The sequence below is a fragment of the Eumetopias jubatus genome, unplaced genomic scaffold (assembly GCF_037043125.1).
Source record: "Eumetopias jubatus isolate StellerSeaLion01/CBP00866 unplaced genomic scaffold, mEumJub1_p1.0 scaffold_13, whole genome shotgun sequence".
Lineage (NCBI taxonomy): Eukaryota > Metazoa > Chordata > Mammalia > Carnivora > Otariidae > Eumetopias > Eumetopias jubatus.
In genome coordinates, this window is record NW_028274819.1 from 103,583,511 (window position 1) to 103,606,121 (window position 22,611).

Below are 22,611 nucleotides of genomic sequence, written 5' to 3' on the forward strand. Positions count from 1 at the left end.
GAGCAAACAGAAATAAGCAGTAGCTTCTCTTGATAAAAGGGATAGATCTAGCTGCTGGTAACCTGTCTTAATGAGGGACGTGATACTTGGAGCTGCAGCAGCCTCGTGAGACCATGAGGGAGAGATCAAGGGAAGGACAGAGGCCTTGACCCTGATATCTTTAAGCCACTGAACTGGCTGTGGCCATCTGTAGTCTTTTCTGTTATGTGAGATAAACAAGACCAGCTTCTCCTGATCAGGTATCCTATAAAATGCAGCAGGAAACATGTGACTGGCATGCATGTATCACTTCTGTTAAGCTTCATCATGAGTCTGTGATACAGATGAGACACCGGAGCTTGTCAAAGTTAAGCAGCTTTCCTGGGCCACGTACATAGAAGGAGGCAAGCAGAGGATTTGAGCTCATGACTGCTTGCATTGAAAAATCCAGCACTTTCCACAAAGTGACACTGGCCCTCACTCAGTTCCTGTCAGTACTCGTTTGCCCCTTCGACTTCTCACAGGGGGGGAAAGCATTTTAAGAGAAAAGTGATGTGTGTGCCTCTCCGGGAGGTCGTGGGACGTGTGTGCAGCCTCATCCTGTGCCGAACCATCTCTCTTCACTTCAGAGAACACATGCTCCCTCTTTTTGGTTTAATCTGAGATGGACACTAATGAGAAGAGTGGGCACGAAGGTAATCAGCGGAGGTGTCTCTGACAGGCTGGAGACAAGGCAGGACTGCGGGAGGTGCTCAGAAATGCCACTCTCCAAAACAATGGACATTTTCAAATGAAAACTCAAGCAAGTCAAAGACAGCTGGGGGGCAGGGGGACAAGGAAGAGGCTTGGGACAACCACACTGCTTTTACTCAGAGAGGCCAAAACCAAATGAAAAACCATGAGGGAGGCATCGAGGAAGTGACTGCAGTCATCTGAAATGTGAAATGTGCTTTTGAGGATTTAACTCTAACAATCCATCTGCTGGTGTAGGCTGAGCTTTGGGGAGATGCCAAGCCCCTGCTTGGGAGCCACGGGGGCCGCGGCAGGGCTGACAGCGGGAGGGCCACAGCGAGGCTCAGCAAGCCCCTGTCCTGAGCACGACGGACCTCCCCCGGATAGGCCCCGGAGGTCTCCGCTCGGTCCAGGAAAGACCTACCAGGATTCCGGATTTGGCTGCTTCTCTTACTGGGAACAGAAGCAGAAGCAGGCCTTCAGGGCCTGGGAGACAGTGGGGTGAGATTCCCTGGTGATGTGCTGCAGATTCTCCAGCCCCATCTGTGAAATGGGCTCATAACACTTACCTTGCCTCCTTCCCAGGCTGAGAGGAGATATAGTGAGAAGAATCGGAAGCCAACTTCTGTTTTTAGATTGTGTATGAAACACGTATAAAGCCCGCTGTGATCCTTGCTTGACTTCTACCGGGTGGAGCTACACGGAATTGCCAACACGCAACTCTTTTGATATAAAAAATGGTAATGTCACACGTAGAAACTAGTACTATTTCAACTGAAAAGCACTGGAAGGCATCATTGGGGTTCAGTAAATTTTTTATCAAGTCTACTTAGGGGAGAGGCACATTCTGTTTCCACGGCTGTAAGCCTTGGAAAGACCGACGTGCAAGAGTGTTCCAGATGCGTTTATTTACTTATGCTCTACCTTGCTCCAGAAGGGCTTGAAGAACATGCCAACTCAGACAGTGTCACCGCGAACAGGAATGAAAGAAGAAAAGTGCTGGCAGAAAGAGGGCAGAACGGGACAGAAGCTAAAGGGGCAGACCTAGTTCAGAGCTGGATTCCCAATCTGGGTTTGAAGGGCTGCCATTTACACCACCTGCAGTATCTGTGAAAGGGAAACTGGTCAGAGAAGTGAAAGTGCCTGGGGGTACTAAGTTCAGACAGGAGCTTGTCCTGGAGGTCCTCCCGAGGGAGTGCTCCTTCCTTTCTGGTTTGACCCTTAACGAAGTCTGATGGTCCCTCTCCTGCTGGAGGTGTGGGAAGGGGACAGGCAAGTGTTAACCTGGCAGGTGACAGTCTGAGAAGCCCCAGGGAAGCTCCCGCCAGCAGAGTCCTACCGGGTCCCGTCAAGGTGGCTGATGATCAGGCCCCGTCCGTGGTCTGCCTGGGCGAGCTGCAGTAGCAGGGCCAGGCTCTGCTGGCGGACGGTCAGAACCCTGGCGGCCAGCAAGGAGGGCAGCAGCCGGCCCATGTCGGGGTGCTGGAGTAGCAGGCGCTGGTTTTCCTCTGCAAGACAGGGGACGAGCACCTCGTGCACATAACAGTGGTTACACCACTCGCCTCTCCCACCATGCCACTGGGAAATCCAGGTCTCCCCCTCGTTTGAGAGGCAGGGTAATAAAGTGTCAGAGCATGAGCTCTAGAACCAGGCTGCTGGGTCCCGGTGACCAGGGGCATGATCGTGGCTGAGTCATGGACTCCCGTGCCCCTCAGCTTCCTCCTGGGTGAAATGAGGAAGGTGGCTGATGTGGCCGAGGGGTTAGCAGGGCTCAGGGAGTGAATACGAGCCAGTGCTTAGAACAGGGCTGGCTCACATGTGGGCGCCACGTAGTGTTATTCTTATGCTGCAAAAAGGAGCTCACTGGAAACAATCCAAATAGCACAGGAGTATAAAGCTGACCGTGAAAGTCCCCTCCTCTTGTGGCCCCTCCAGGTAAGCTCATTCCTTAAAGCAGCCCCCCCCGCCCCCGACCTCTCTTGTGAATACTGTTAAAAATATGATCCACCCTACCCTGTCTCAGCTTCTCTCTCCCACTCAACAGCGTACAGGGACATAGTTCCGTGTCTGTAACTTTATAAGCATCCCTGTGTCCTTTTAAAAATCTTCTTTATATTCATTGAGTTGGATATACCTGGATTTCATGGATCTGACAAAGCGTGCGCATCAGAGGCTCTGTGTGACCATGTTTGTTCTGATGTTAAAGAAAAACGTGACCCCAAGGTTCACTGAAACCGAAGTCGGCGCAGGCTGAGGAGATCAGGGCTGCGGGGAGAGGGCTATGTCTGGTTCACCCGAGTAAAAGCTCGGTCACCAAGCCCTCCCTCCCTCCCCCTCGTGTGTGTGGGGGGTACGAGATCACCACCCGGGGCCAGTGCAGAATCCCACAGGGCAGTGGGGCGCCCTGATAACGGCACTCGTCTGAGCCTGATTCCCTTCAGGAAGGGGTCCCCCTCATTCTCTAGTCCTCTGCAACTTAAGATGATTCCCTCACTCTACTAAACCAAGGGAAAAAGTCGTACCATCTCATATTCAGCCTGTTATAGTTTACGAATTGCCTCCACAAGCTCTATGGCCGGCTTCCCACAACAGCCCTGTGACAAGGAGACCCAGATACCACTATCCCCATTTTCGGTGTTTTCCGTCCATGGTTGGGTCTTTCCCTATGAAAACTTGACTTTTTTAAAATGAGGGAAATACTTAGAATTTATATTTACATTTACTACTTTACAAAAGGGGTAAGAGAGATTGTGCAAAAACTTAACGAACCCCAGAAAATGCTAATATGTAGAAAGGTAAATAAATGTGAACAAGGCCGATAAGCGTCGTGTAGCATTTACTGTCCCAGTATTACACTGATTGGTGTCATAAATAAGACGTCAGCAGGGACCATCATAAGTCTCCTGACACTGAAACGGGTACTGCGGTCAGCAAAAAGGAAGGATACGTTTAGGTGGACAGGACAGGAACAGCTCTGTCCACTGCACTGCCATCTCGGGCGCAGACGTCATGCGTCTGCAAAGTGCCCAGGTGATGAGATGGCTCGTTCGGCCGACAGTGACTTTGTCCACCATCAGGGCAGCTGTGAGGGCGGTACAGATGTGGCCGCAGCGCAGGCCTCGCTTCTGACCCCCATGCTCTCTGGGGGAAGGTCCGGACATCACCTCCCTCGGGCCTGGCCCATTGGGGAGACAATCCTGCCCGTGCACACATACCCACAGACCATGAACGAGGTTTACCGGCGATGACCCACACTTACCGTTCCCCGTGCACACTGCTTGCCAGAGCCTGAGGACAGACACGCACACTATCTCTTCCACTGCATCTTTTCCTGCCGTGGAAAAGCACCTAGAATGGATGAAGGACAGCAACATTAAAACTGGAAAGTAGTCCCGATCTTTTTGGCTGGCTTTAGCCCACCTCCAGACTCCTCCAGGGCAGGTTGAAGCAAGCAATGTTTTAATGCAGAGCCGCAGGTCACCAGGACCCGTGGGCTGGTCAGCACTGAACCAAGAGCTCCAGGACAGGGGTGCAGGCCGAGGAGTCGGGGCTGCATGGAGGGAGGCTGCTGAGCCAGGGCCACGGGCGACGGCCACACAGTGACCAATAAACTGTGGTGGGCCAGCAGCCTACTGAGGGCTCATGGGCCCCCATACACACCCAAACATGTGCTGGTGACCCCAACCCACGTCAGTGTCCTCCTAGGCCTGAGGAGCTGCACCCAAACCATTGAAATACGAAACAAAATAAAAATTAATTTAGCAAACCACCTCCTTCCATATGGGTCTTTCTTCAGATAAAATTACAAATGAGATCAGCCAGGATCCAGCGGATCTCATTTCTTGATGTGATCAGCAAATTCCAAGAGAGGAAAAGAACAAATGCAATCTTGCCCAAACTGGTGGGAAACCAGAAAAAAGGGTCACTTCTCTGACTCTACAGTGTCTGGAGGGACCCCAGGAAGCGTGGCTGACCTCTTCCCTCTCTGTGGTTAACTGTGGCCGATCTCAAACTAGCGGAGGCGCAAAGCCCCGCCCCTTGCCAGGGCCACCACTGCAGACTGAGGGACAGGCCCAGCCAGTGAAGCCGCTGCCTGTGTGACCAGGGATCTTTCAGGGGGATTGGTTGTTCTTCCTTGCTCTACTGCTGGCTGTCTTTACAAACACCCCTACCTTCTTAGGACCTTATTCTCGCTGATGAGACTGAATCCATTGTGTGTTCTGAATAAAGTTCGTTCTGTGCCTGGAATGAATTCATAAAAAACTGCATCAGATGCCTGAATGGTCTGGGGCTGATGTCTGGCCATAACAGAGCCAGCTGATGATGAGAAACCCACTACGGAATGTCAAGGTCACCAAATTAACAGATTGGGCAGAAACAAATACCTTTACGTTCTGAAACCTACAGCTGTCATCGGCCACTTGTAGACCCAGGGAGAGGGACATCCTGTTCTGAGAAGGGGAGCTGGGCCCGGGGGCCCTGTCGGTTATCTGACAACGCATCACTCTGTCATCTTTAGAGAGTCTCCAGGAGCTGTTCAACCTCCGGGAAGAACGAGCATATCCATCTGTTCTTAAATATTTATTTTGAAGCTGGTTCTAGGCTCTAGAGAGGAACCTATACTCTCCAAGAACTAGTGAAGGGGTATTTGAGCGACCCCCCTCCTACACTAGAGGGAGGTCAGAGATCCCATCTCTGCACACACAGCATCCTGTCACTGAGTACAGAGTGGTTGAAGCTCTGAGATCAACGTTTACAAGAACTGGTAAAAAGAGAATGGTCTCACCAGCAGGAGAGCTGATGTTTGCTCTGGAACGACTTAACATGTCCTAAGAAGCCGTTACATGTAACTGGGGTGAACCCTGCTGTTTATCTTACATAATTCTGTCTTCCGTTCCTCCGTGGTTGGGGGGAGCTGTGTCAGGGTGGGATATGGTGTTGGGGGCATCCAGGGGGTATGCAGGGAAACCCAGAAGGTGTGCAGGTATGTGGACGATGTGTGGAGCATGCGTGAGGAGTGATTATGTGTGGTGTGTGCATATGTGAGGTATATACATGTGGTGTGAGTATGTGCCATGGGTGTATGGTGTGTGTATGTGTGTTTTGTGTTGTATTGTGTTTGGGGCGTCTACTGCATATGTGCTGAGTGCACGCACGCTCTGAGGGGAGGATGGAGCCTGGGCGGGGGTATATTTCTTATGTGGCCTCTTCAGTCCTGACATTATAGCAGATCTTCAGTATGTGTGGAAGGAAGGGACACAGGGATTCTCTGCCTCCTCGGGACTGACCTCTACACTGTCCCTTTACACTGACTATATTCATGAGATCATACGCATCTCGGGCTTACAATCCTGCATCATTTCAGTCAGGATTTCAATCCCCCCTGCATAGAACAAGGGGGTCTGATCGGGCTTGCAAAGCGTCTCCAGGAGATTCTTGACTGTCACAGCTGTGTTCTTTCCCGAGTCCAGTGATCTGTGGGCTTCCTTCTCTTGAAGGTCTGCTTTCTCCCGGAGATTTACTTGATTCAGGTAATCTAAAAAACAAGAAGGAAGGGGCGCCTGGGTGGCTCAGTTGGTCAAGCGACTGCCTTCGGCTCAGGTCATGATCCCAGGGTCCTGGGATCGAGCCCCGCATCGGGCTCCCTGCTCGGCGGGAAGCCTGCTTCTGCCTCTCCCACTCCCCCTGCTTGTGTTCCCTCTCTCGCTGTCTCTCTCTCTGTCAAATAAATAAATAAAATCTTTAAAAAAAAAACAAAAACAAGAAGGAAAAGAAAAGAGAAACAAAACCCTAACGGTCAACATCATGACACAAAGAGTCACCTTTGTTGAGGATGGGAGGCTGAGAGGCGTGAAGCATTACAATCATTCAAACTTGCCTTCAGCAGGGAAAATTTTAGTCTATGCCCAGGATTTTAAACCATCTTCGGGATTCAAGGACAATATTATGCCCTGCCCAGAAGGCTCTAAGGGACGACGGTGTAGAAAGGAGGAAGGCAGAGGTCTGAGTGGGAGAACAGAGAGGAAAGAGGAGCGGGCAGCCTGCTAACAGAGAGAGTTTGATGTGGCTTTGAGGCCAAGTGCAGAGAAGGTATGGGAGGCCAAGTGCAGAGAAGGTATGTCCCGGAGCACAAAGCGAAAGTGGAATTCAAACGAAGGACACCAGCAGGAACATCCTCACCTTTCACCTGGGTCTGAAGCTGGGGGTTTATTTCTAAGATCTTCTGATAACACTCTCTAGCCTGGAAAAAAGAAACAAGACCTTGAAGAGTGGTCAGGTGGTGAAGGTGATTATAGGAAAGACACCAGGCACCACAGGGCTGGGCTTCATTATTTCCTCCCAGCCTCCTCCCGATCCCAGCGTAGGAGGCAGGCAGGGGGAATGCAGCATGCATTTGACATTTTGTTCAGGCTTCTCTGGTTCTGTGGGGCAAGAGGCATTATTTCAGAACTTATTTTTAAAAAATAGTGTTGTCAGATCCAGCCTGTGATGGAAAAATATCCAGTCCTAAATTCTCGTGGATCATGCCTGGCTGATATAGGAATAATCAGAAGGTGATTGCAAAATTTAGATATGATATTTGCACTGAGAGAGAACAGGAGGCTACTTGTCAGATATGCCCACAAGGAGTCGGGAAATAAATGAAGCTGGAGACACTGTTGACAGAGACTTTTGGGAACAGGAAAAGCGAAGTGCCTATGTAAATACACAGGGCTGCAAAGAGAGCCTATAAGGGGTCCATTCACTGGCCTTGTAAGAAAACTTGAGAGCGAGGGCCTCTCCATGAGGAAAGTGCTGGAAAGATTCTGAAAAAAAGAAAGATTCTAGCTTGTGGGGCATGTTACTGGGTTTTGAGCAGTACTGTCCTCAGGGGTATCAAGAACTCTGCCCAGTCACTGAGAAAAAAAAGCGCAGAAAAAAATGGCTCTCAGCTGTCCTGAAAGCTCAAGGCTCATCCAAAAGATTAGGATTAAAAAATGAATGGAAGAAAAAAACATCACATAAAAGAGACTAGTGTTGCGGGACAGAGGTATACACATCAAACATGGTAACTGCTATAGACTGTTTGTGTCCCCCCCCTCCCCCAAATTCCTATGGTGGAACCTAACCCCCAATGTGATATACTTGGAAGTGGGGCTTTTGGGAGGTGATTAGGTCATCAGGGTGGAGCGCTCATGAGTGAGATTTGTGTCCTTATCAAAGAGACCCCAGGGACCTCTCTTAACCCTTCTGGCTATCTATGACCCAGGAGGCAGTTCTCACCACACACCAATCTGCTTGGACTTTTCAGCCTCCAGAACTGTGAGAACTAAATGTTTGCTGTTTAAGCCACCTGGTCTCTGGTAGCTCTTAGAGCAGCTCAAAAAGATGAGGGCAGTGAACCTTTTGAACCCTAGATCTAGTCTATCGGCAATTCCTATTGGCTTCACGGTCAGTATATATCCAGAATCCCATCATTTCTCACCACCTCCCTCAACACCAACTTGGTTCAAGTCATCATTACACCTCACTTGGAAAGTCTGTTGCAATAGCCTTCTAACTAGTTCTCTGTTCTTTGTCTACTATGTCAAGATATATTCTCAATGTAGCAGTGATCCTTTAAAATATGAGTCACATCATTTTACTCCTTCACTCAAAACCCTCCAATGGCTCCCAGTTCATTCAAAGTAAAAGCCGAAGAACTTCCAAAAGCCTGTAAGGCTGTAGGGAATCAGTCCCTTACCATACCGCCATTGTCTGCCTGACCTCATCACCTACCATTCTTCTCTAGCTGACCCTCTGACTGGATGGCTCCTCCATTATACAGCCACATGGCTTGCTCATTTCACTCCCTCCCTTCCTGCAGAGAGGCCTTCCCTGACCACTCCTTATAAAACTAATCTTACCTTCGCTGCTTCCTGATTTCGTTTTCTCAATAACACTTATCACTAACCAACATACTACACATCTACTTATATGGTTCATCTCCCGGCCACTGCTATTCCAAGAACGTAACTTGCATTAAGTCAAGGATTTTGTCTTGTTTGCTACTGTATTCTTATTGTCTAGGGTAGTGCCAGAAACATAGAAAGTATGCATACATATTCGCTGAGTGAATTAACTACCTGAATGAATGAATGAGTGAATAGAATTTGGTGGTGAGGGGAGGGTTAACATTTTCTTTTTTCACTTTTCTATTATTTGACCTTAGTACAATAGGCCTGTATTACTTTTAGAATTAAAATCCAATGAAGAAAATAATTTTTTAATGTATAATAGGAGGCAATTTCTTTTTTAAAATATAGTATCTTATAAGTGGAAAGACATCCTATGTTCATGGATTCGAAAGCTTAATATTATTAAGATGGCAATACTCCCCAAACTGACCTACAGATTTAGTGTAATCCCCATCAAAATTCCATCTGGTTTCTTTGCAGAAATTGACAAGCTGATCCTAAAATTTGTATGGTAATTCAAGGGACCTAGAATAAGTAAAACAATCTTGAAACGGTAGGGCAAAGTTAGAAGACTCACACTTCCCAATTTCAAAATTTACTACAAAGCTACAGGAATCAGGACAATGTGGTATAGGCATAAGAATAGCATATATATCAATGGAATAAAACTGAGAGTCTAGGAATAAACCCATGCATTTATGATCAATTGATTTTTGACAAAGGTGCCAAAATTATTCAATGGGAGACAGAATAGTCATTTTAACAAACGGTGCTGGGAACACTGGATATCTACATACAAAAGAATGAAATTACATCCCTTCCTCACACCATATGCAAAAACTAACTCAAAGAGGTTCAGAGATCTAAATATAAGAGCTAAAGCCATAAAGCAGAACAAAATACAGAAGTAAATCTTGGATTAGGCAATGGTTTCTTGATATGACACCAAAAGTATAAGCAATCAAAGGAAAAAATAAATAATTTAGGCTTCATCAAAATTAAAAATTTTTTGTGCTACAAAGAACACAGTCAAAGAAGTGAAAGGGCAACACAGATAGTGAAAAAAAAATATTTGAAAATCACTTGTCTGATAAGGGACTTGCATCCAGAACATATAAAGTGCTGTTTACTTAATATAAAAATGCAAATAACCTAATAAAAAATAGGCAAAGGATCTGAGGAGACGTTTCTCCAAAGAAGATATACAAACAGCCAACAAGCCACAAGAAAACAGACTCAACATCATTAGCCATCAAGGAAATGCAAATCAAAACAATGAGTTATGCTTCACAGCCACGAGGATGGTTGTAATCAAGAGGAGATAAGAAGCATTGCCCAGGATGTGGAGAAACTGAAACCATATACGGTGGGTGGGCATGTAAAAATGGTTCAGCCACTGGGGAAAACACTTTGGCAGTTCCTCCAAAGTTAAACATACAGTTACCATAGGACTCAGCAGTTCCACTCCTGGGTATATACTCAAGAGGACTGTACACATATGTCCACACAAGAACTTGTACGTGGATGTTCGTAATAGCCCTAATGTTCGTCAACTGAGGAAGGGATAAATAAAATGTAGAATATCGATACAATGAAATATTATTCAGCAATAAAAGGAATGAAGTACTGATAGATGCTACAACATGGATGAGCCCTAAAAACATTATGCTAAGTGAAAGGGACCAGCCATGAAAGACTATATCTTGTATAATACTATTTATAGGACGAGTCTAGAATACACAAATGCATAGAGACAGAAGTAGATCAGCGGGTGCCTCGGGTTGAGGTGGGGATGGAGGGAAGCAGTGTACTACCAATGGGTATAGGGCTTTCGGGGAGGTGACAAAAACGTTCTAAAGCTGTGTGTGATGATGGTTGCACGTCTCTGTGAATACAGGAAAACCCACTGAACTGTACACTTTCCACAGATGAACTGTTTGGTATGTGAAAGGTATCTCTTAACAAAGCTGCTGTTAACAATATATAATATCTCAGTGTGTAAATGTATCTGCATGGTTCCTTTTGGGTGGTGAGATTATAAGTGAATTTTGTGTTCATCTCTCTGCAGATGCTCCTCCTGGGGCCAACAGAACACTGCTGGAAGATACTGCAGAAGGGATTCCCAGAGCAGGTGGGACTGTCCCGGACGATACTCAACGCTCTCAACGTCCTTCCCAACTCAAAGATCTGAAGAGTTACCTTGGAAAATCCTAAAAGGTGGATTAGTTCCTAATCACCTTTGGAGGAACATGGTCCTTCTCCGAGGCGATCTGAAGCATCGTTCTGTGATCACACATTCCCTTCCATTCCTCTCAGAACTTACCACACTGTAGTTCTTCAGGGCCAGGTGAGCTTTTCCCATGTGGAAATATGCTTTTGTGCATTTTTCATCACACTGCATAAAAGAGAATGACTGATCAGATGTTTCAGAAGGTTTGAAGTCATTAGCCACTCCCCTAACTGCCCAGCTAATAGAGGGAAGGCAGAACTCGTGTTCTCAGGACAGCTACCAGGGTTGACAGTTAAAACTTTTCTGTGCATCTGTAGCCAAACTAACTGAAGCCTGCAAGGGGCTCTCTATCAAATTAATTAATGATACTTGCCAGTTTTCATTTCCATTTAATGAGACTCAATCAGGAGACAAACCAGAAACCCTTAGTTGAGAAGAGCTCTTGACCTCACCCAAACATTAGAATCACCGGGGATGCTTACCAAAACCTAGAAGGCCACGCTGAACCCCATACCAATTAAAACTTATACTCTGGGGTAGGGCCCAGGCATGAATAATTTTGTAAGATCCCCAGGAGACATGAGCACTCAGCCAAGCTTAAGGACCATTGGTTTATTAGAAGAGAGGAACATCTACTCTGGGTAAAGAGCTGAGGTCAATGTGACATCTTAGTGGGCCTCGCAAGTTCCTTCCCCGCAATAAACCGCACCATATATCCCGGGAACTTACATTCCTGTCACTGAAGATCAGGAGGGATGCCCCCATCAGAAGGCAGGATCAAAACTTATGTGAGGCTACAGCCTTTGCACAGGGGGCCCTGCATGTGCCTGCCGCTAATTATTACCACTCCAGAGAGACCGGCTGACTTCGCACAGTGATGCCAACTACAACTTCTAACATCCAGTTAATTAATCGAACCCTTTTATGTGTGAGGCATTGTGCCAGGGATGCCCTCCAAGGGTCTAGAGTGCAAGCTTAAGAGTCTAAAAAGTCCTGGGTGAATTCCTGGCTTGCTTCTCACCAGAAGTGGGACGTTGGCCAGAACAGCGGCAATCCAGAGTAAAGGGGAAGACTGAAAGAAAAGACAGACGGTGATAGAAGAGGCAGCGATGACTGTCCTACATGGAGAGGACTTACAGGTGCATCTTCGTGAGCATCATTTCCCGACATGCTGCTAAGTGAATGACGGGAATGACAATGGTACCTTATCCTTGCCATGCGGTTCGTACAAATGATCTCATATAAGCCTTAGAACAACTCCATGAAGTCGATGCCATTATTATCCCCACTGCACAGATGAGGAAACTAGGGGCTGGAGTGGCAGAGCTGGGATCTAAAATCTGGCCATCTGACTCCAGGCCCCAAAGGCTACAAACTATACAAATTCTCCTTCAGAAAAGTGCTATTGCAGTCGAGGAGAGGAAAATCCACTGTGAAGCAGCATGGTTTAACAAAGGGCGTGCAGACTACAGGTTTGGGCTGGGTCTCCAAGGATATGGAGAGGTGAAGAGAGAAGGAAGGAGGGAGAATGGGCTGAGCAAGGTCCGGGGATGGGAGAGGACAGGGGGCTTCTGGCCAGGCCAAGGGGCAGGAGCGGGGCAGGGGAGGGTCAGCCTGGAAGGGGCAAGCAAGACAGTGGTTCCATGAGGAGGTCTTGGATTCCAGGCTGGGGGAGGTGAATGAACAGCATGGGGTGCAAGGAAGTTGCTCTGGAGGCAGTACGCAGAACCGACTAGAGGCGGGAAAGGCAGGGACAAGTGAGGGAAGTGAAGCAGTCCTGGAGAATGAGGGGCTAGCCTCTGTCCAGTGGTGGACCCAGGAGAGGAGACAGGAGCCCTGAGGGAGAAGCGGCAGAGAGAAGAAAGGCAGGGAGCCGGGGAGTGAGCCCTGGAGAATCCACAAACAATGAGGTCGAGGGGGCAGGAAAGGAATGGTCCAAAGGAAAGAAAATGCCAGTGCAGTGGCCCATGAAAGCCAAATGTCCCCTGGCCCTTCGCTGGCAGAGCATCAGGGTTACACCGGGGGGCAGAACAAGCGGGGGGCCTCAGAGTCCCCTGTGCACTGGGACTCCGCCCGCCTTGGATGCTGACACAGAGGGCCAGATGGATGTCTCACTGCCCAGCCCGTCTCCTTTGATCATGTGTCAGTGCTCACCAGGATTTTCTCAGGTGAACCCCAGATCCCCCTAAAAGGAGTCCTGTTTTCAGAGAAAGATGGATTTTGTCGTGCAGAAAGAGTTCTGCCAGGAAAGAAAGACTCTGATCCTAATTGAAAGCAGCTTCACTGCCTTATCTTCCCTGACAAGGAACATCAGTCTCGAACTATCATTACATGAGCTTGTCTCTACCCATTCAAAAGTGTCAAAAATATTAAATTGGCATGAAAGTACCAAGACTATTAATAACGGAATACCACTGACATGCATTATTGATATGTTACTTTTAAAGAGAGTGAAACTTTTACGGTTCTGACACAGAGCCAGCCATTGTTAGTTTTGAGAGCTCCTTATACATTTTCCCCTATCCCTCCAAGTGGTTACCCAAGCTTCTTCAATGGGGAGCCTCGCGGGGCATTCCTCAAGACTGGCTGCTGAGGGTCAGAGTTTTTTAATGTCAGCTTTGTTGGGCCTGCTCTGCTTTGGTCTCCCTGCTAATTATTACATTGTGCTTCATTTAATATCCGGCAGTAGGCCAGCATGTCATCCTGAGTCAGCATGAAGACGGTGTGACTGGTCCTTTTCAGATCAGAACAGATACTCCTGGAAGCCCCACAGAAGGGAACCAGATCCACACCCAGGGATTGTGGGGTTTCAGGTTCTGGTGGAGAAGCTGTACAGAGGAGAGGATTCAGAGTACTGGCTTAGGTTGGACCAATGTCAGCTATGTGATCCTGCACAGGTTACTTAATTAATCTCTGAGGCTTGGTTTCCTTATCCAGAAAAATAAGGATAACAGTGGTATTGAGGAGAACAGACCAGAAAGTTGTAATGCTCACGGCCAGCACGCAGCAAACCGTGGCTTGTGCTGTTATTGTTGGAAAACGTCCTTGCCTCTCCTCTTACGGAATAGTAGAGAAAATAGCATGATCACATAAAGCGACAAAGCAGGTTGAGGGACCTATGCTGGGGCTGTGAAGAACCTGATGTCATCAGCTGTGGGCAGTTCTTGTAACTTTAAGACTGTAACGATGTGATGGGACAGGATTTGTGGACATTCTGTTATCTTCTAAGGGATAAAGAAATCACGCACCCCCCCACATCCGTTTTGGAGGATCCCTAGTGTTTTATAAACCATTATTAGCAAAGGTGAGTTCCTAATTCACCCCAGTTTCCCTTGCTTACCCTCTCAGTAAGAAATAAGGGAGGAAGTGTAGCCAATATGCTGCTGTCAAAGCGTGCTCTTACTCTGGGCCATGTTCATTATGCTGGGGTGGGGTGCTATGCTGGAGGGATCTGGGCCATAGGATAAATGCGGCATGTTCTCCTGGCACTTCAGTTTTACTTGATCATAAGTTATTGAAAATAACATGGTGATATTAAGAGATCAATTCCATGGAGTGCAATACAAAACTTGCAAGGATTTTTCAGATAAAACACATTTCTAACAAGAAATGTCATGCTCTCTGCTTCTAGACCCTGCAGGGGCTCACATTTGCTCCATCAGCAGCCCTTCGGTGAGGAAGTCTGAGAAACACTGCCTTGGTTCTCTTCAGTGAGAGCCCCTGTGACAGAGCGCCTTCGCAGAAAGGGAGAGGAAGACTTATTTAAATATTTAATCATCCGAAATAATGTCTCTAAGAAGCGATCATGACATTTCTCTTTTAAAAACTCTGTACTATTTTTCCACCAACGGCCCTTACTTCTCCTCACTTTAAGTGATCTCTCTCGGCAGATTTCAGAGGAAACGCCGTGCACAGCATTAGGAGATCTGCCCGAGACCTGACTGGTCGTCTCCGGGCTGAACGACAGGAATTCTGATTATTCCTCCACGAATATGCCAAATTACTAGGGTTGGAAGAAAAGCACAAACTGATGGGGAAAGACCGCACCACTGCAGAAACCTGGTCCTGTGGCTGGTTCTAGAAACAGAGGGAGGCACTGCCACTGCCACAGGAAGCAGAGTGGCTGGTGACCACAACAGTAAAGGATGAGCCTTGCAATATAAACCTTGAAAACGCAACATGAAAGGCCACTTCTCTGGAGTACGGACTACGAGCTTGGTGCTTCACACGCATCACCGTGACCCCTAAAACAATCTATGGATCCCACGTTATAGATAAGGAAGGTCAGGGCCTGACTGCAGAGCTCAGAGCCTGGCCCACCACGAAACACCGTCTGCTCTCCTGCGTTCACTTCAGGACCCAGACGCCCAGCCTGGCGAGCCCAACTCCAACACGTGGAAAAGGCTCTCTCTTCTTACCTTCAGAGCCCACTCACAATCCACGACTGCCTTCTGGTAGTCCCTGAGTTTCAGATAAGCCTGCAATGACATAAAGGGCTGTATTCATATGTAATTCTGCGGCACGCAGTCCTCAGGTAACAGTGTAACCAACAGGAATGTTACAGAACCCCAGGGCTAGCAACCATGGACAGCCAGTACCACTGCTAGGACAGAAGGGGCAGGACGAGCCACTGACAAAAGGGAGAGGACAGCTTTGAGAAGGCACTGCCAAGCTGGGGCTGAGGCCTTCAGGAGAGCTGCAGGTGGGAGAATAAATACCCCCACTCTCACTTTCCTCCTTCCTTCTGATCTCACCGGCTGAGCCCAAATGCAATCTAGGAAGCCGGGAAGTCAGGGGACCGGTCCACAGAGGTCAGTCCCCAGAAGGCAGGGCAGAGAAGGATCTGGAAAGGCAAAAGAAAATACCTAGCACACTAAACCCATCCACAAAGGAAGAGGCGGCTTCTAGAGTCTACCCCACTGCGGATGTTCCAGAAGGAAATCAAATGATAAAGGAAATAAAAAAAGATAACAGTAAACGTTGGAGAGAGTAGGAAAATGAGAGCTCGCAGACACGGCTGGTGGGAATGTACAATGGTGCAGCCACTTTGGTAGACAGTCTGGCAGTTCTTCAAAGGGTTAAACAGAGTTGCCATATGATCCAGCCACTCCTCGGTGCACACATATGTGCACATAAACACTTGCGTACAAATGCTCATAGCCGCATTATTCATAATAGCCAAAAAGCAGAAATAGCTCAAATGTCCATCAACTGATAAATGGATAAATAAAATGTGGTCCATCCGTACAATGGTGTATTATTTGGCCATAAAAAAGAATGAAGCACTGATACATCCTACAACACGGATGAGCCTTGAAAGAATTTACAAGAAAGAAGCCAGACACAAAAGGAAAAATATTGCACGACTTCATTTATATGAAATGTCCAGGACAGGCAAACATATGGAGACAGAAAGTTGATTCGTGGTGGCCTAAGGCTGAGGGAAGGGGTGGACGGGAGACTGGGGCAGGGGGACCACTTAAAGGGTATGGGGTTTCTCTTTGGGATTATGAAAATGTTCTAGAACTGGTTATGGCGATGGTTGCACAGCTTTGTGAATATACTAAAAACCAATGAATTGTTTACTTTAAATGGGCAAAATGCATGTTATGTCAATTATATCTCAATAAAGCTTTTACTCAAAAAAGATAAAGTTCTGCTTCTTTCCTCGTAAGCGCAGCAAGAAAGAAGTGATGTAGGTGATGGGCTGACATTTAAGGGTCAGACCATCCCTATGATCCATCGGTGCCAAAAGCCCTGGGGGCCTCTTTTGGGATTCCCCTAGAATGGGGGAAAATCTTGACAATCAAGAATTGATTCAGAATGCTGGGATCCACTCAATGTACACTGAAGAACTCGTGGCACAGAGAGTAATGGAGGGCTGTCTACCAGCAAGCAGAGTGGCTACTCCACCTCTAAGTGAATTACTGATCACAACAGGTGGTCAATACATCCCTTATCAAGTTGAACTAAATAGACTTTAAGCACTCTTCTCTTGGAAAGTTCCCGGGAAGCAGCAATGATCACTCTGGTGTGAAAAAGGAAAACCAGGCACCTGGAGGATAAGAGGTTTTCCCAGAGTCCCCATCAGTCACCCCAACTAGAGCCGATACATGCGTAGGTTTGCCCCTGATCAAAACTGTCTCGGGGCACTGTGACATTCTTAGCCAAAATTCTGCTGAGATATTTACATGGTCAAGCCAATCATGGGGTCAGTGTTGTAACTCCTGGGGGAATCTAAGCATTCATCCCAACGGAGGAGCAAGTGGGCACTAGCCGGCTAACCAAGTCCAAGTCCTTCCAAGAAAGGAAGCTGCCCTGTGGTGCTTTCATTAACTCAGGTTTTGTACTAATTAAAGAGGATGACGCTTTGAACTGTCTGTTCCATAAAGCCCCATCCTTTCCCCCCAGGGTTTGGGGTTTCATTCAAAAGTCAGAGGATGTGAGGAGGAGACTAGCATCCTTTCAGACAAACAAATGAAGCCACAATTCCATCACATTGTTACTCAGGAGACATACAGACTCTGAAAATGCATACGTGGGCTTCAACAATTTGTCTACACAGCCTTTTACTTTACTTTTTCTTTTCTTTCTTCCTTTTGGTTTTTCTTTTTCTTTTTTTTTTTTTTTAAGCTTGGATTCAACACCCTATAAATTCCCTGTTCTCTTTTGCTTTTCCACATTTTAAAAAGAACTACTTTTCCAAATGGCAATTAAACTCCTGATTTATCTCAATTACACCAGCAATCTATTGATCATAACATTAACTCCAGGAGAAAAACAGAGTGATGAAAGGGTAGGTTTTTTTCTCTAGCAAGCAGCAACACTCAATTCACAGGGTCCTTATTAAGTGTTTTCTAACACTGCACGCAAACAGGGGAAGCATTTTAAAAATAGTCAAGGGTGATTTGGTGGTTCATAACACCAGGCAGCACATTTTGTATTTATTTGTCTCTGAATAAGCTTTCTCTTCAGGAAGGCTGGGAAGAATTACTTCCTCAAAGCTTTTCATTACATTTGCTTATTTTTATCCACACCCATTCTTAATGTGATTCTCCAGAACCTAATCAAAGTGCTGCTGAAACTTGCCGCTTACAGTAAGTATGTAACTAATTTAGATGGATCGGGGTACAAACCATCTGAATTAGATGGAAGTCTGAATTACATAACATTTTAAAAGCAATTCAATTTTACTACTTTCAAATAACTTCAAAGTAACAAGACTGAAAAAGCATCAGTAGGTAAATGTTTTGGAGACCAAATCTGGTGAAAAGTAAAAAGGAATTATAATTATTATATTAATTGCTTGCATTTGAATGTTCCTTTCAAAGTGTCAACAGAAACTTAATTCCCTTAAATGGACTGACTGTTCCTCCAGTGTTATGTAACTTAAGAGGATTTATTAAACATCTATTATAAATAAAGCATTGGTGGGGGGGAGTATATGGAAAAGTTTATAATCTCGTTAGGGTGATGAAATGCACACCGTTAGGCCAACCTCTGGCCATTTTATTTATCAAATTCACTCCCTTATATCAATTTTCCTCCAGAAATGGGGCTAAGTGGTACCTCAACTCTAGTCTGATTTACCCAAACTGCTGAACCACTGAGGTTACACTGTGCTTGGACTTATTTATCATTAAATCGCCATCACTCCCCAGACTTTGTGGCCTCCAAACGTCCTGTTTCTTGCTTTCGACGTTCTTCCTCAACCTCTCACGGCAAGACATTCTTGATCCTGAGTTACAGAAATTGGAGCTGATGAGAGTTCCTCCTGTCAATGACACAGTGTCAAGTGCAGCCCACACAGGTCCTGCTGATGTCTCCTGACCATTGGATAATCATGCCCACGGATCCGCCACTTCCTCAGGTCTAAGCTACAGGGAGCTCTGCCACACACAGGCTCAAGTGCTTTTAAAGACAAGGCCACACGTGATGTTTTTGTTTCAACTGAGAACTACCAACCTTGTCCCTTCATTAATAGATGATAAACATCTGAGTGATGGTTTTTACCTGGTGTCCCACGAAACGGAGCTCATCTGTGATATAAAACGGAGGCATAAGGGAGTTCAGAAACTCAACATTTCTGAGAAATCGGGTCCAGGCCCATCAGCTATCCAGCCGACTCAGGTCACAGAATCTTACTCCAACCGGGACCGATCCAATGAGTAAGAAGTAACCCTGAGGAGTTCAGGCTACCGGCAAAAGGGGGCTGGCCAAACCCAGCGATGGCAGGATCGGTTCTCATAGGTTGTTTCACTCAGTCGCTTTACCCTCAGTGGTATGTGGGAGCTGACTTACACTGCGCAGGGGACTGGTTATGTGTAGCTCTTCCCAAGTCCTCCTCCTGTCATCGAAAGTTGGTGGCTTGAAATTGGACCATGGTGAGAGCATTGACACCATGGAAAGTGGCAAATGGCCCCTAGACATCAGCTTCCCCCACCCCCCCGCCAGAGTCGGCTGCTAAACACCAACGGGCACACCACTGCTACCATCTGGTCTCATCTTTGGTTTCACAAGTTCCATGGCTGCTGTCCCCTATGAAAACGCCATGGACACAGTGTTGGCCCACTGACCTGGGCCCGGTTGGTGTAGAGCACCTTCATGTCCTTCAGCTTGTCCAGACCCTCACTGTAGCACACGATGGCCGCTTCGTAGTCCCCTCTGGCAAAGGCTTCATTCCCCTTTTCTTTCAGGGCTGGGAGAACAGAAGTCACACAGGTGAGCTCTCCCCACACACTGGAAAATTCTCTCACTTTATTCCCCTGACTTTGCAGTTCCACTTTGGAGGTCATAGCCTCCATCAGTCCAAAGGAAACCTGTCACTTACTTCTCTGCAGACATTTCACGATCAGCCTCCTTAAGGGCTTTTTCTCCAAACCCATCCCAAGTCGCCCAAATAGCTTCTCAGAAAAAGTAAATGTTTCTGGAGCAAAACTCAGAACCTCTCCAAGCGTGCCACAAAGACCAAGTCTACATACTGAACGTCTCAGAGGGCCAAACGGGTCACTTTCTAGCACACGTTGGGAGCGGTCAGACCTGCAGCACGCCCACCACTGGGGGCGCGCAAGTGCCGGACGCATCCTGCGCATGCGCCGCACCCGCCACGCGCACAAGCCCGTGTCTCTCCCTTCGTCTCTCCTCTCCCTTCTCTCGTTTGTTCTCTCGTTTCGTTTTTCGTTTTCACTTTTTCGTCTGTGCCTCAGGCCTGCCCACGGTACCTCCCCCTTCCGTCCCTCCCTCCTGTCCGAGCATCGCTCAGGACGCTCAGTCGGATTGCTCAGTCCATCCATACGCTTTAGAAAGCGGCCTGGCGGCGGCGGCTCACCGAGCGCTCCGTCTTGCTCCCAGGCCGCGACAGCGGGGACACGGACAGACACCACTGCTTGGCCAGGTTCCGCTGCCTCGAGCCCGTTACGAACCCCCTGACTGGGAATCTCGCTGTCCTCAAGTATCAGCAGGCACACTCACGATCTTTCTAGCACAAATCATCCCAGCTCTTGGAAAAGTGAAGACTGACAATTACCATCTGCTAAGACTTTGTTTTCCTTTCTTCTCCTGGCACGTTCTTTTGCATCCAACTCCATAGATGCCAAGAAGGCTTCTGACAGCAGAGTAATTTCAAGTATTTAGGAGAAAAATCCAAATACTATAATCAGCTCTTTAGTTCAAATTCAGAAGAAAGCTTCTTTAGAGCTTTAGAGCCACACATCTCATGCATACATATGTAGGCGCGCGCGCGCGCACACACACACACACACACACACACACACACATTCTGAAGCAACTAAATGACATTTTCTTAATTTGACATGAAACGGTAATCTGTGTGATGTATTATTATACATGATGGCTACGTCTGTGCTTCAAATTTGAATTATGTCTTTTAAAAGAGTTTTTCTTTAAAGGCACACTTTTTTGTTCCGTTTAGCATAATGAGCTTCTGAGCTGGGCAACAGAGAAGCCACCTAGATCCCTTGAGCAGCTAAGAGTAAAGTGGATACAGAATTACTGAATTCAGTTTACAAACAACTGGCCAGGAGAAAATAGAGGAAAGCCTTTGAGTGCTGTCCCCTCTGACTAGTAAGAGAATTGGCTGATCTATAGGTTTCTGTTCATGGTGGTTTGTCAGCCCAGAGGCTATAATCTAAGGGTCTGGAAGCTACAATCAATAAACACAGATCCTAAATAAATAATACACATTAGGGGAAGAGAGATGCTGTCCTTACCTGAGTTTATCTCATCTGCATTCTGCAGGGCACAGGTTATCATGAAAGCAAAAAAAAAAAAAAAACAAAAAAACAAAAAAACAAAAAACAAATTTCAAAAAACACTCTCTGATTTATAAGTGTACGAACCAAGAAGGAAGATCCATTACAAGTGGGGAGTATGGTCATTTCCTCTGACCATCAATACTGAAGGACCCAAAATTCACAGGGCTTGCTTTAAATCAGGAGATATGATTATAGGTACAGTTGTTATGGGGTGAGCAGGTCAAGGGACCCCAACTATGGCTGTATGAGTTGGAAATCTGAGGCAGAACATATTACCTTTACAGTACAGCTTAAATATTGGTCACAAACTCAGGGGTTGGGGAGGCCAAATTTTCATTAAAATAAACCCATTGTTTACAGATGACACAGAAAGACAAAGAAAAAAAAATCAGAGTTTATACTTCTTTTTGGAAAATAAATCTAGTGAATCTAAAAAACAAAAGACTATTTCAGCCTCCCCAGACAGTGTGAGATTAAACTACCACTTCCTCTGCTTCAAGGCAGCCCTCTCCTCTGGATCTACTTATAGAACTCTGTAATAGAAAAAGAAACCTCCGTAGGAGCTCGTGGAGGACTGATCATGGTCTTGTTCAGGGTGGTCCGGCATCTGTCCTCTTGGACTTCCTCTGTAAGCAGTAGTCTCTCCTCTGTCTCCAGGATAGCTCTCTGTTGGACAAGCGGGTCATCAGAATTCATCTCCTGGATTAAGCTGGCTGGAGGAGAAATCAAATGTGAATCATCAAACGAGGTTTTCAAAAGGAAAGACTCCACTTACTAGAAAGAACGGTGTAGAACATTCATGGAGAAGAACTTTTGTTTCTCTGGCTTTGTTGAGATATGATTGACATACAACATTGTGTAAGTTAAAGGCACACAAGTGTGATGATTTGATTCACATGTCTATTGTGAAGTGAACCCACAATGAAGTGAGTTAGCTCATCCATCTCCTCATGTAATCACAATATTTGTGTATGTGGTGAGAATATTTAAGATCTCTTATTAACTTTCAAGTATAAAATACAATATTTTGTAAAGATTTATTTATTTATTTTAGAGAGCGAGCGATTATGGGGGGGGGGAGAGAGAGAATCTTAAGCAGACTGAGCGCGGACTGTGAAGCCTGACACAGGTCTCGATCTCATGACCCTGAGATCACAACCTGACCCCAGATCAAGAGCTGGATGCTTAAGTGAATGCACCACCCAGGTGCCCCAGTATAAAATACAGTATTGACTATAGTCACCATGTTGTACATTAGATCCCCTGAACTTACTTATTTTATAACTGAAGTTCATATGCTTTGACCAACATCTCCCCATTTCTTTGTTTTCCCTCCAGTTTCATTGAGAGGTAACTGACACATCACTGTCTTAAGTTTTAGGCATACTGCGTGATCGTTTGAGTTACATGTGTTGTGAAATGATTACAATAGGTTCAGCTAACATCCACCTTTTCTTAG

General features: G+C 46.5%; 1 protein-coding gene across 1 annotated transcript in view; it reads right to left on the reverse strand.

Moving 5' to 3' along the window:
• Nucleotides 1–22,611, reverse strand: part of TTC12 (tetratricopeptide repeat domain 12) — a 42,520-nt gene that overhangs the window by 11,922 nt on the left and 7,987 nt on the right. Inside the window, exons 3-13 of the mRNA XM_028106054.2 lie at nucleotides 21,705–21,865; nucleotides 21,108–21,129; nucleotides 20,405–20,482; nucleotides 19,455–19,576; nucleotides 15,297–15,356; nucleotides 10,972–11,043; nucleotides 6,892–6,952; nucleotides 6,059–6,247; nucleotides 4,884–4,953; nucleotides 3,971–4,059; nucleotides 2,051–2,219 (exon numbers count right to left, since the gene is read on the reverse strand). Of these exons, the coding sequence (XP_027961855.1) occupies nucleotides 2,051–2,219; nucleotides 3,971–4,059; nucleotides 4,884–4,953; nucleotides 6,059–6,247; nucleotides 6,892–6,952; nucleotides 10,972–11,043; nucleotides 15,297–15,356; nucleotides 19,455–19,576; nucleotides 20,405–20,482; nucleotides 21,108–21,129; nucleotides 21,705–21,865 (1,093 nt within the window). The remainder of the gene's footprint in view (nucleotides 1–2,050; nucleotides 2,220–3,970; nucleotides 4,060–4,883; nucleotides 4,954–6,058; nucleotides 6,248–6,891; nucleotides 6,953–10,971; nucleotides 11,044–15,296; nucleotides 15,357–19,454; nucleotides 19,577–20,404; nucleotides 20,483–21,107; nucleotides 21,130–21,704; nucleotides 21,866–22,611) is intronic.